General features: G+C 39.5%; 1 protein-coding gene across 1 annotated transcript in view; it reads right to left on the reverse strand.

Annotated features, from left to right (window-relative positions):
* The window catches only part of rasa4 (RAS p21 protein activator 4), a 75,142-nt gene that overhangs the window by 44,939 nt on the left and 15,156 nt on the right, over window positions 1-15,047 (reverse strand). Inside the window, exon 5 of the mRNA XM_073839930.1 lies at window positions 173-305. Within this exon, the coding sequence (XP_073696031.1) occupies window positions 173-305 (133 nt within the window). The remainder of the gene's footprint in view (window positions 1-172; window positions 306-15,047) is intronic.

Here is a 15,047-nt window from a genome sequence, read left to right on the forward strand (position 1 = left end):
ATTTTAATGTATAGTTACAGCCAACTGTTGTATTGCATTTGTGCCACCTTAAAACTCATTCATTTTTTTCTTTTTACAATTTACATCCATTCATTTCTAAAATGGCTATACTGATCATTAAAGTAGCACAAAACCATGCAAATAACAGTTTGTGCTTCTCACAGCTCCTCACCTCGCCTCTAGGACTTGGCAGCACAGTTTTCGTGGAATATCTCCATCTCCTAGCACTGAGATCTGGAGGTGAATCTCCCCTTGCACCTCCTCATCTGGGTCAATCTCTGTTAGGTTCATCCATCCATCTACACCTAAACAAAAAATGACAAGAATCTGAAAAAGGACAGTTCATATATCTGCCACTGACAATGATATGAATCATTTATCAGGCAATCAAGTCATGGTGGGCTAAGTTCACGGACAAGGATCCTAAAGCGATCTAGCTCATAATAGTGCCAAAATGGTGCAGGAGCAGAATTCAGAGCAGTATTATTATAGATTCTACTGCTCAATAACATGACTGATGTCAATTGGTGTAATTGTCAAGGAAGTTTATATGACGGCAGCAAACTTCCTTGACTATTACACAGGAATGGTAGTGTAGTTCCTAAACTTATCGGCCTAGAAAATCGCAGCTTTACATTTTCCGCTGGTCTTAGTACACCATATAACTACAGAAGAGTCAAGTTTTAAATAGGACAAATACCGAAACTCGTTGGTCATTTTTGAACGCGATGCTATTGGTCTAATAGGATTCAATGATCTATGCTAAGCTATGTGATATCGCCAGAACAGGAGAAAGGCTGAATGGATTTCAAAACAGTAAAACTCAACTTATTAACTCGGGAGGAGTTGGAGAATGAGCCTATTTCCAAAAAAGTGGAGCGTTCCTTTAATGCATCGTGTTTCCTTTTCAAGCATCAGTGAGCACTTGAACCTTCTGTAATTGTTGCATATGAGTCCCTCAGTTGTCCTCAGTGTCAAAAGATAGATCTCAAAATCATACAGTCATTGTTGAAAAGGGTTCAAATACACAAAAATGCTGAAAAACCAAAGGATTTGTGGGACCTGAAGGAGGCAGGCAGTTTAACTGTTCAGGACAAACAAGGGACTCATGAAAAACTATCACTAAACAACAAAAAAAAAAAAAAAAAAAAACATGGCTGTGGATCAACACAGTATTAAGAACGGGGTTTTTTTTTTTTTTTTTTTTTTAGAAATTCAAGTATTATTTTTTTTGTGAACTATACGTAAACGTCTTTTATCTTAAATATCTTATTTAGGTCAGTAGTAAATTAAAATAACATGCATTTTGTATGATCCCTCTTATTTTGGTAAAATAATGGACATTATGCAGATTCTGAAAGGTGTGTGTAAACTTCTGACCTGTATGACTTGATAGGGGAAGGTCAGTACACACAGGCCTACAGTTGGGATAAATGTAATATATCATGTCCCTCCTCAGTAACTCTAGCTTTAAGAGGCTTAGAGTAATAGAATTAATGGCCTTGCTGTATTACTAAAGAATAAGCTTATGGCAGACCAAGAGTATTTACTGACATGTTGGATGTTTAATAAACGTGCATTAAAATGTGAAGAACAGACTGAGGTTTAATCTATTATTCACTAAAAATCTCCTCCATTGCAGCTCTTAAAGGGACAGTTCACACAAAAATGAAAATTCTGCAATTAATTACTCACCCTCATGTCGTTCCAAACCCGTATGACCTTTGTTTATTTTCGGAAATCAAATGAAGATATTTTTGATGAAATCTGAGAACTTTCTGACCCTGCATAAACAACAAGTAACCGACACATTCAAGAGGCATAAAGGTAGTGAGGACATTGTTAAAATACTCCATGTGACATCAGTGGTTCAACCTTAATGTTATGAAGCTACGAGAATAAATAAAAAACATTGTTGAATGAAGTTGTTATTTGTGTTTTCTTTGCGCACAAAAAGTATTGTCCTTACTATCTTTGAACGCGATAGTTGCATTGCTGTCTACGCAGGGTCAAAAAGCTCTCGGGTTTCATCAAAAATAATGACAGAATTTTCATTTTTGGGTTTTTAAATCTTAGTCTCCACTCAGCAAATATTGGTGAAAGTATGTAGTGAATAATAACTTAAATAAAATGTATTTAGAAATATGTAAACAATGCATTATAATGTCAAGTCATATTACATATAATTTTTTCCTTTCCCTGAAGTCCACCTAATGTTAGTATCTTATAGTCATAAAGGTCATTCCAAACTTTCTTTGAGGCATTTAAATTACATAATCTAAAGTGACTAAAATCAAATCAAAATAATTACATGAATGAATAATAAAACATGGCCAAAAATGAATAAGTCACGGGAAGGAATTCCTAATTTGTGGCAACAATATTTATTTTTTCCACATGTCATGTCTTTGGTATTTGAGAAATTGAGGTTAGCAGCCACTAAAAGCCATGATTAATATATTTCACTGAAAGAGTGACTCAAGGCCCATCAAACCACTCCGATTTTTCAGTCCCTGGCTAGTTCTTTTGGCTTCCCTGAAGTGGACATGAGGCTTGTTTATTCCTGTGGCCTGATAAGCAGGTTTTCCTCTCAATTAGTATTCCAGTGTATCACTCGTCAAGGTCCGTTTTCCTTTATTGCTCTGGTGAGAAGCCCAAAAATATATTGGGCCTGCCAAGGAAAACCTTTCCGTTTAGCCGAATGGAAATAACGTTTCTGCTGCTGCTTTCAATTTATTTTGTGGAACCAAACGTCATTATAGCATCTGATTATGCATGCATTTCATATATTTGTTTGAAGCTCAGATGTAATTCGTATCTTCAATACACCAGACAATACTGCCTGATTTAAAAAAAAAAAAAACCTTAAGCATTCCAGGAAAATACTATTTGTTATTACTCAGTATTGCTCAAAAGAAATAAATTCAAAAGAGAATGGAATGCAAAATCATTATAATAACAAGCAAATAGTCTGAAATAGCCCATTCTTCACTTCAATCATCCATCCACTGAAAATAAAAGACAAAAACATGACATTCATACGGACGAATTTGTCTACAAACAACTGTTTTAAAGAACAGAAAAGAGAACCGTGAAAAAAGAAGCTGAAGTCTACAATCTAAATATAACGAAACAGCTATTTTATAGAAGCAATTTTGATACATTATTCATGCAATGAGACAGCTTCACTGATATGAGGTATAGGAAGCATTGACTGACAGTTAAAGGTCTACCTCATAAATATGTTCAAAAACAGTAGCGCACACACACACACACACACACACACACACACACACACACACACACACACACACACACACACACACACACACACACACACACACACACACACACACACACACACACACACACACACACACACACACACACACACACAGGGTCAACCTTTAAAGAGTCAAGGTCTCTGCTTCAAACAGATGCTGAGCCAGCCAAAGCACATACAGGCTAAATGTTTAGGGAGATAAAAACCCAGAAAGTAAATAATGCTGATGAAATTTTCTTCAGAAAATAAATGGCCTGCGCAAATGTTTCAGGGGTTATTCTTTCCTTGTTTATTGCCAGGATGTTGTATATGCATCATTCCTGGGATTCGGTAATATTTCAGTCCCCCAGAGTTTCTCAAGTGGTGGTTTACCAAAATTAATTGTTCAAAGCTTTTGACAATACTTTGTCATGCCCAGTATAATGAATACAAACACTTATTGCATTTGAATTTGAATTTTAGCATAAAATAATGTCTTACATCTATCTTAAACCAAGTATTTGTTAATGTCCCTGAGGCAGAAAAATAATAACTAAATGTGCATAGTATCTGTGATTTTTGGCAATAACGTAAACATTTATTTGTGTTCCTTTCTTGTAAAGAATATTTTACTAAAAATGGCAAGAATTTTTTTTATAAAAACAGACTTTAAAGTTATGTCAACCCTATCACACTAACCATTCTATGCCCATAACAATTTAGACTCTGCTCATATGTGACATAATTTACCAGAAATTACATCATTTAGGTCTCTTTGATAGTGGTGCAAAAATGGTTAGTAGTATCATATTCATATTTTTGAGGCATGTTATAGTCAGAGCGGGTAACAACCCTGTCACATAAAATTATTATTTTTCAACATTTTATTTTAATCCATAAGTATATACAATGTACTTATTTTATTTCTGCCATATATTGTCTACTCTCCAAACATTGAAAAAATAAATAAATAAATAAAATAGTCATGGTTTCAGCAAATATGTATTTACCATAATCATGATATCTTATATTTTTGTTATAAATTGAATTTCTGATCTAATATGCCCACTTAAACTTTGAAAATTGTGGTTTTAGTTAAACTTCTACATTAAAAATAGTTTTTACAAAAACAAAGAGACCACAATTTGTGTATGTTTAGCTTCAGTCCTGTAAAAATGTGAAAAATATGATACCTTACATTTGTTATCATTAAATTGTTATCAGGCACGCAAGTTCTATGTAAAATCCTTTTTAAACCAATCCCATTTGAGGTTTGAGAAAAAAGATGTCTAAAACTGAAAAAAATAATAATAATAAAAAAATAAATAATAATAATAATAATAAAGATTGTTAATGCCTAAAGTGAGAAATATAGATTTTTTTAGAGGTTTGATATGTACATAATTATGTGGGGTATTTAGAAAATAAATCATATATATTTGAAAAGTTACAGAATCCCAGGAATGACCAATTTACATCTAGTAAGAAGTGTTTTTAGCACATGACTACAATGTTACCGGTGGCTGTTAGTGGCAATACCTTATTTGAACCACATTATAGAGTCAATTTGACATGAATTGTTGTTAGGGGTGGGCAATATTGACAAAAAATGATGTCTCAACATTTTTTTTTATCTCATTGATAATGATAATTAGATGATAATTAGTTTTTGTGCTTATGCTTTGGTTTAGGCCTATCATGAACAGATTACTTACAATGACTCACCCAGCTTTCCATATTCTTCATATTCTGTGCGGCGTTAGTTGGCAGCACTGACAAAAATTAACTTTTCCATTACAAGGCAATTACTGCTCTATTAAATTGACTCCAATGGACATCTTTACCTTTATGAAGCCATTTTTTTAACCTTGGTAGATTTCTCAAATTTAACTAACACATTAAATTATAGAACAATAAAACGTTTATTTCAGCATCAACAACATTTTGCACTGCACAGGGGCATTAAAGCTGCATTTAAAGTAGCAATTAGATTAGATTAGCATTTAAATAGCATTTATATTAGCACTACTTAAAATTTAAAAACCGTGTCATTGTGTCGCCTGCCAGTGACGTCAAACACCTTCTATTTCCTGTTTTATTAAGTAGAAAACATGGAAACACTAAAGACGCCCTGACCCTTTGATGCAGTGCAGTTGTCCTGTCCCCTTAGCAGAAAACCACCCCCAAAGCATAATGTTTCCACCTTCATGTTCTTGGGGTCATAGGCAGCATTCCTCCTCCTCCAAACACGGTGAGTTAAGCTGATGCCAAAAAGCTTGATTTTGGTCTCCAGTTTTCCTCTGAATCATTCAGATGTTCATTGGCAAACTTCAGAACGGCCTGTACATGTGCTTTCTTGAGCAGGGGGACTTTGTGGGCACTGCAGGATTTCAGTCCTTCACAACGTAGTGTGTTACTAATTGTTTTCTTGGTGACTATGGTCCCAGCTGCCTTGAGATCATTGACAAGATCCTCCCGTGTAGTTTTGGGCTGATTCCTCACCGTTCCTCATGATCACTGAAACTCCACGAGGTGAGATCTAGCATGGAGCCCCAGAACGAGGGAGATTGACAGTTATTTTGTGTTTCTTCCATTTGCAAACAATCGCACCAACTGTTGTCACCTTCTCACCAAGCTGCTTGGCGATGGTCTTGTAGCCCATTTCAGCCTTGTGTAGGTCTACAATCTTGTCCCTGACATCCTTGGACAGCTCCTGGTCATGCTTCTGTGGACAGGTGTCTTTTATACAGATAACAAGCTGAGATTAGGAGCACTTCCTTTAAGAGACACCTGGGAGTTAGAAATCTTGCTGATTGATAGGGGATCAAATACTTATTTCACTCATTAAAATGCAAATCAATTTAGAACTTTTTTAAATGCATTTTTCTGGATTTTTCAGTTGTTATTCTGTATCTCACTGTTAAAATAAAGGTACAATTAAAATTATAGACCAATCATTTCTTTGTCAGTGGGCAACAGTGTTGGGTGTAACGCGTTACAAAGTAACGCGTTACTGTAATAATATTACTTTTTTCAGTAACTAGTAGTGTAAGGCATTACTCGTCTAAAAAAAGTAATATTATTACAGTTTTCCCGAGCTAGTTACTTGCGTTACATTTGCCAGTAGCACCTTCATCACACACAAGGCACACGACAACACAGAGAACAGAAGGGAAGGGGAGGGGGGCGTGAATGGAACAGTGATTGGTCTGGGTTTGGCACGAGGTATCATTAAATTACCATCACCGATTGGTCGACACCCGGCAGCCAGCAGCAGAGCGGCACTTGCAAATAGAGACCTGCAAACCCGCGGGACCCAACGCAACAGAGTGCGGCGCGGGACAAAACTTGATGGGCAAGTGCGTGTGCTAGTGCGGGCGGGTAGAGACTCGTGTGTGTGTGTGTGTGTGTGTGTGTGTGTGTGTGTGTGTGTGTGTGTGTGTGTGTGTGTGTGCGGGATGCGGGAAATTAAAATGATTCGCGGGACTTCCGCAATATAGAAATATCTAAACATAAAATATCTAAAAAACAAAAAATGTTATTCATCTATTGCACAAAAGCAGCAAGAACAACATATATGATTAGTAAGCGCAAGAATATGCAGTTTCGATTTAAAATCGAATGTTTTAAAATGTAGCCATCTGCTGATTTATGGAACGCATCGCCAATCAATGGTGTTTAAGATAGAATTCACTCACTGCTCAAAAGTTTTGAACAGTGCTGAATATTGCGTGCTTACGAATCACAACACACAAAGTGTAGACATTTATGAAAGATGAATTGTGCATAATATCCATTGTGTTATAAGAGCTTTATGAGATCGCGTATGCACTGAGATGTCAGCTTTAAAGGAGCTTTGTTTGTTTGCATTCTGCCGTGGATGCACGCAGTAGGTCATGTTTGCTTTTTTGTTAAGAATAACAGTGGTTTGTGTAAGAAAAAAGTAACTAGTAATATAACTAGTAATATAACTAGTTACTTTCTCCAGGGAGTAATAAAGTAAAGTAAGGGATTACTATATTTGAGAGTAATATGTAATATGTAATATATTACTTTTTTGAGTAACTAACCCCAACACTGGTGGGCAATTACTTGAGATAATATGATACGGATAAGATTGTGGCTGTAATACATTGTCAAATGTAGCTTTGCCCATCTTAACGGCACTGGTCCAAGCAGTGATAGAAACAAAATGCTATTGGCTTTTTAAAAAAAAATGCAGCGGGGCTGCTTGATATGTCCCACCCTGTCTTCCTGTATCAGTTGAAAATAATTCAACACATAGAATATCGCGGTGTGCTTGTATGGACTTATATGGTGCCCTCGAGTTTGAACTTCCAAAATGCAGCTTCGAAGGACTCTAAACGATCACAGCCGAGGAAAGAAGGGTCTTATCTAGCAAAGCAATTGTCACAGTTCTGTCTGTTTATGTCTTTGGTTTCGCCCATTGTCTCCCCCTGTTGATTCTGTGTGATTTGGTTTTTCCCTCGTCAGCCCTGATCCCCGTCACCTGTGTCTAATGATTAGTGTGTCTTTATAAGTCTGTCTGTTTCTTGAGTTCAATGTCGGTCGTTAAATGTTGTAATTGTGTGTGGATTCTCTTGCCTGTTCCTGAGTGTTCCAGCCTGCTTATCTGAAGATTATATTAAATATTAATGTTTAGTGTTTACCTCGTCTCTCGTCTCGTCAGTCCAGCACGTAACATAACAGGAACGACCGACCGAAACAGTTTACCCGGCACTTTCCCCTGCGTTTATTTTCCCGTTTATTTTCCCTCAGTTTTTTGTTTATTTTTGTTTGATTCATTATGGACCCTACTGTTCGTCTCATCCTCCTGAGGCAGGAGGAACGCTCTCTTGAGGACCATACACGTGAGTTCATCTCCCTGGCAGAACATTCCCAGCCTATGCATCTACTATCACCTAGGACTGAATCCCACCACCAAGGCGCTGCTATCCGGGGAGGGTCCTCAAGAGAGCCTGCCGGACTACATCGAGTGGGTGTTGGCGTCCTGCCAATCTTCCTGGACTGTCGGCGTCGTCGAGGAGGACGTCAGCCCCACTCACGACCCAGAACCCAGCCAATCATCACCCCGACATGCGGAGTTACAGCCCGAGCCCACCGACGATGGGGAGCCAGAGCCGAGAGCGACAGAGCCAGAGCCGGACCCAGCGGACCAGGTGCGAGAGCCGACTGCAACATCCGCGACGGTGGAGTATGACGTGGAGCAAGAGAGGGCTACAGAGAGCCCTGCCCACTGCACCACCGCTGAGGGTGAGCTTGGATCTAATTCTGGGGATTTAATAGACTTCTTCTCGGATCTTGCCCAAGATAACTCATGTGACTTAATAGACTTTTTCTCTGAGCCACTGACCTGCATAGACTTCCCTCCCACCCGCCCTCGTCTGTCTGAATCTGCCTGGTCCCCGCTGGTTCCGCCCAGCCGTCCTGAGTCCCCGCTGGTTCCGCCCAGCCGTCCTGAGTCCCCGCTGGTTCCGCCCAGCCGTCCTGAGTCCCCGCTGGTTCCGCCCAGCCGTCCTGAGTCCCCGCTGGTTCCGCCCAGCCGCCCAAAGTCTCCCAGGTCAGCAGTCAGTCCCCCAGCTCACCCTCAGCCCACCACCTGTGCAGTGGGCTCGCCGCGGGACTGCCAGCTTCCATCGGCGTCTCGGCTGGAGGATCCCTCAGCTCCGCCTCCAGCCTCCGAGTCCAGGACTCCGCCTCGGCCCTTCGACCCCGCGGTTCCACCACGGCTCTCGACGCCCTCCTCTTCACCGTCGCCCGTCGATCCACCAGCTCCACCGGGCTCCATCGTCTTTCCGGCTCCGCCCTGGTCAGTCGTCACCCCATCGGCTCCTCAGGACTCTGCTCCTCCAGCTGTGCCTCGTCGCGCCGTCCCACCGGCCCCTTGGGACTCCTCCTTCCTGCGGGCACAGCCTCCATCCTCTGTCGCTCCGGCTCCGCCGCGGATCTCCGGGACTCCGCCTCCGCCTCGGCCGCCAGAGCCTGTTCCACCTTGGCCCTCCGGATCCTCGGCGTCACCCCGGATCATCGGCTCTCCGTCTTCGCCTCGGGCTCCTTCTCCATCTGCTCCGCCTCTGTCGGTCGGCCCCATGGAGTCGGCACGCCTTCGTCCACCATGGTTCCTCCCTCCGTCGGCTCCACAGTGGGCCGTCATCATGGCTGCGGTCTGGGTCGGTTCCTCCTGCCTTAAGCCCCACCCATGTCCTCCCTGGCTCCTCCCTCCGTCGTCGCCCCTCTGGACTGTCTGTTCTGTCACCTGGACTTTTGTTTTGGTCCCCCTCCTGGGGTGGCGTCCTCCGCCGAAGCCTCCATGGACATTTTCTGTTTTCTTCGCCCCTCTTTTCTGTTTTCTTTTTCTTTTTCTACGGCGCAAGGACGCGCCTATTTGGAGGGGGGCATAATGTCACAGTTCTGTCTGTTTATGTCTTTGGTTTCGCCCATTGTCTCCCCCTGTTGATTCTGTGTGATTTGGTTTTTCCCTCATCAGCCCTGATCCCCGTCACCTGTGTCTAATGATTAGTGTGTCTTTATAAGTCTGTCTGTTTCTTGAGTTCAATGTCGGTCGTTAAATGTTGTAATTGTGTGTGGATTCTTTTGCCTGTTCCTGAGTGTTCCAGCCTGCTTATCTGAAGATTATATTAAATATTAATGTTTAGTGTTTACCTCGTCTCTCGTCTCGTCAGTCCAGCACGTAACATAACAGCAATGGGTTAGTATATATTATAAAAATATAATATCTATTTGAGTTATTATATAATATAAAAAAATAATTACAATTTATAAACTTTTTAACCTCAAATGCTTGTCTTGTCTAGTTCAGCAAGATGAGCGTTTAAGAAAAAGTATTTAAGTTGTAAATGTTTTTAGAAAATAACCGATTGTTTCGCTAGATAAGACCCTTCTTCCTTGGCTGGGATCATTTAGAGCCCTTTGAATCTGCATTTAAACTGCATTTTGGAAGTTCAAACTCGGGGGCACCATAGAAGTCCATTATATGAATAGAAATCCTGAAATGTTTTCCTCAAAAAACACCATTTCTTTACAACTGAAGAAAGACATGAACATCTTGGATGACAAGGGGGTGAGTGCGTTATCTGTAAATATTTGTTCTGAAAGTGAACTTTATAAAGTTATCTATAAAAAAAGAAAGTTTATCTATAAGCTAGTGTGTTGCAAAACAATATCAAAATTTGCATTTACAAGATATCTGTCTCTAACTTCCGCCAATATGAATCAACGATTTTGATGACATCACCCTGCACTTCAGCTTCTCATCAAACCTTCTGTCCAATCAAATGCACTCTAGAATCCCACCCCCTACACTATAAATTGAAGGTTAAGCTGTGGCTGAAATCGGTCACTTGTTAACAGAAATTGTATTTTCTTTAGGGTGAATGACACACAGTGCACTATGTATGGAATAGGGAATGATTCAGACAGTGTAAATATGCTTTCTGTTGGGACAAATTAAAGGATTAGTTTACTTCCAGAACAAAAATTTACAGATAATGTACTCACCCCCTTGTCATCCAAGATGTTCATGTCTTTCTTTCTTCAGTCGCAAAGAAATTATGTTTTGTGAGGAAAACATTTCAGCATTTCTCTACATTTAATGGATATTTATGATGGAACTTCCAAAATGTAGTTTAAACTGAGCTTCAAAGCAGTGGTGGTTCTACATTGAATTGCTCCCCGGGCGAGACTCCCTCATGGCGCCCCCCGACAAACCGCTCCGCTCGCTCAGCTTCTGTGCGGCTCCTTCAGCTGCAGGGGCGGAACAGGTATCATAGATAATAGAAAACCGCTTAGCGGCACAGAGGATTTTTTTCCCCCTCGAAGTTCGTGTGCCGCCCCCCACGTGTCATGAAAAAATGCCGCCCCGGGCGGCTGCCCCGTTCGCCCATGCCTACAACCGCCACTGCTTCAAAGGGCTCTAAACGATTCCAGCAGAGGAAGAAGGGTCTTATCTAGCGCAACGATTGGTTATCATTGTAGCATCTGGACCAATCAGACATAATTATTTGTTACATTTAACAAATAATTTCTAAAACCAACAAGCCAACTATGGAGTATGTTGGAGTTCTGGAAACAATCCCCAAAGTGACCAACCTCACAAAGGGGCTCAGTTGCCAGGGCAACCATCTGATAACACCGGTTTTTACTACCTAAAAGAATGCAGGCCCATAGAAATGGATTCTTCCCTAACTAATTCTCTCTTAAACAGACATATCCTGTCATAGTAACTGACCTCTTTCATTAATTCTTATACAAACCTTCCTATGAACGAACACACATATCCTTAGATCATTGTGTATATTATTGTGGTTCATGTATCTCCAAAGTGAATCCTAACACTGGCTCTCTGCCCTTCCAGAGTTAGGACTCTTTCCAGACTTTAAAGGGCTCACACACAGTTCTGCCTTTTCTCCTCTGAAAAATCTTGATTGCTGCCTGTGTGAAAAGGGCTCACGGGAGCCTGAGCCGGAGATGGAAGTTTTTCGACATACCCTAACTGTATTGACCCAGATCACACAGACTTTGCATGCGCATCAGAGATGAGACAATACGGGCACTTAAGTTTAAAAAGTATATAAATTATAAATTTAATTATAATTTGTTTGTTTTTTTAAAATAACCAATCGTTTCGCTAGATAAGACGCTTCTTCCTTGGCTGGGATCATTTAGAGCATTTAAACTGCATTTTGGAAGTTCAAACTTGGGGACACCATACATATATGAAATTTTTTCCTCAAAAGACATAATTTCTTTGGATGACAAGGGGGTAAGTACATTATCTGTATTTTTTGTTCTGAAAGTAAACTAATCCTTTAAGTCTGGTTTCGCGTTGTGTCACACAAACTGCCGCAACGCACGCACAGACTCTGCTCCAGTCCAGAGACACATTAGCATGGAGTCTGATCATATGCACGAGTCGGGGCAGACCACAAAACGTATTTGACACATTTGAATTCTACACAGAATGCTATTTTATATATAGATAATGCAATATGGATAAGATTATGGCATACGCTGACATGAAATGCAGCTTTACCCATCTTAACTACTCTGGTCCAAGCTGTGATATAAACTAAATGTTACTGGCTATTTTAAAAAAGCCTGTTTCAGTTGAAATTATATCGACACATAAAATAATGCTGCGTGTTTCAAAGCACTTCACTGGACCTTTAAAGTATGAAGAAGTCTGAGTCTGATCAGATGGCAGCCACTCAAATGTCCAGCCATCTGTTCGTGACCTCAAGCTAAAGAGAACTTGGGTTGTGCAGCAGGACAATGATCCAAAACACACCAGCAAATCCACCTCTGAATGGATGAAGAAAAACAAATTGAACACTTTGGAGTGGCCTAGTCAAAGTCCTGACCTGAATCCTATTGAGATGCTGTGGCATGACCTTAAAAAGGCTGTTCATGCTCGAAAACCCTCCAATGTGGCTGAATTAAAACAATTCTGCCAAGATGAGTGGGCCAAAATTCCTGCACAGCGCTGTAACAGACTCATTGCAAGCTATGGTAAGCGCTTGTTTGCAGTTGTTGCTGCTAAGGGTGGCCCAACCAGTTATTAAGTTTAGGGGGTAAACACTTTTTTTCACACAGGGCCATGTGGGTTCGGATTTTGTTTTCCCTTTATAATAAAATATTTATAATCAAAAACTGCATGTTGTGTTTACTTGTGTTATCTTTGATTAATATTTACATTTGTTTGATGATCTGAAACATTAAAGTATGACAAACATGCAAAAAAAAATAAAAAATCAGGAAGGGGGCCAACACTTTTTCACACCACTGTAAGTCTCAAATTGTACATCTTCAGCTTGTCCAAAATGCTGCGGCCAGACTACTTCGAAAGCATCGTAAACATGAACACAACACTTCTTATTCTTTACACTGGTTACCGGTTTGTCAGAGAATAGACTTTAAAATTCTCCTCTTTGTTTACAAATGTCTTCATAACCTTTCTCCTGTCTACCTCTCTGAACTCCTTCATCCTTACACTCCATCTAGAAGCCTAAGATCCTGCAATCAGGCTCTGTTGGTAGTCCCACACGTTAAGCTTAAGAGTAGAGGGCAGCGTGCATTTGTGGTGGCTGGGCCATGTCTTTGGAATACCCTGCCTTTAGAGATTAGAATGGCACCTAATGTCTGTCTTTAAGCCCTTGCTAAAAAACGTATTTGTTTTTATTAGTGTATTGACTATTGTTTTACGGTAATTCTTTTTTTCTTTTCTTAAGTGTGTTATTTTTACTTCTTGTCTGGTCTGTGTTCTGTGTTTGTTACATATTCTTATTCTTCTGTAAAGCACTTTGGTCAGCCTGGTGGATGTTGTAATGTGTTATATTAAAAAAATGAAATGAAGAGAGATTCTAGAGAGCATTTGATTGGACAAAAAGTTTGAAGAGAAGCAGAATTTCGAGGGTGATTTCATCAAAATCGTTGACCCATATTGGCGGAAGTTAAAGACTTTTAAGAGTTTTAAAGGCTCATTTCTTGTAAATGTCAATTCTGTCATTGTTTTTGAGCACAGTATAGCTTATATAACCTTAAGGCTAATATATTCATACTAAAAGCCTTTTTTTGAGCAACATTCTTAAATATGTCAGCTAGCATATACTTAAAACAACATCACACACCTATTTGTGGTAAACGGCTGCTTTGTTAAGAAATTAACTGATCATTCTCAAGATCCACACCCCAAAAATGCAGAGGATGAATGGAGGTAAAATGATTTACCCAACACCCATCAGTGTTTGCACATTCTTCTTCACATCTCCATTCTAAGAATGTCATAATTAGAGTGTCTATATATGCGGACCTGCGTAATAAGCCACCGTTCTCCTTTCAGCTAATTACACACCAACTCATGCTGTTATCGGTGAGGTTAGACTATGATTTGACTTATAGCTAACTTGAATGTTCACACCCTGTCAAACCAAGGGAAACTTGAGCGCAGGGCTATTTCTGTACTCTGCAGAACGTGTCCTTTCACTAAATGCTATTTCAGAGGCCTTGGAGAGAAAGGTTATGTGAGGCCATTGGTTTGTTATAGCTGCAGAGAGGGTGAGGGTGAGAGAAGGACAGACGAGGAGAAGAAGAGAACTAGCATAAAGAGTCATTCCAAAGTCAATGAAGGCTGACTTGAGTTACAGTTATCGCCAGATCCACTTCTTGGATGTATCTAATTATTGGCTCATTTTTAGAATATGTACACTATTAAGATATTTTCATATTTTTGAAAGAGGTCTTTTTATGCTCACCAAGGCAATTAAAAATACAGTAAAACAGCAATATTGTAAAATATTATTAACATCCAAAACACTTTTCTATTTAAATTATTACTCCAGATTTCAATGTCACTAGATCTTTTAGAAATCGTTCTTAATGTTGAAAACATTTTTTGCTGCATGATATTTTTGTGGAAACTGTAATACATTTCCTCGGGATTCCTAAATGAATAGAAAATTCAATGAACAGCATTTATATGCAATAGAATTTTTTTTTTTTTTTAAATGTGTTTACTACAACTTTCGATCAATTTAATATGTCCGCACTGAAAAAAGTATTCATTTCCTGTCTTTTTTTCTTTCTCCAAACTTTGGAATGGTAGTGTATCATGGCTTTTAAAATAATATAATATGCAATAACATAAAATGAAATAATGAAATAAAATAAAAAATAAAAAATAAATGAATAAAATAAAAATGAAATGAAGTAAAAGTAAAATAAAAATAAAATAAAAAAATCTAATGAA

Source organism: Garra rufa, chromosome 5 (assembly GCF_049309525.1).
Source record: "Garra rufa chromosome 5, GarRuf1.0, whole genome shotgun sequence".
In the NCBI taxonomy this organism is placed as follows: Eukaryota; Metazoa; Chordata; class Actinopteri; order Cypriniformes; family Cyprinidae; genus Garra; species Garra rufa.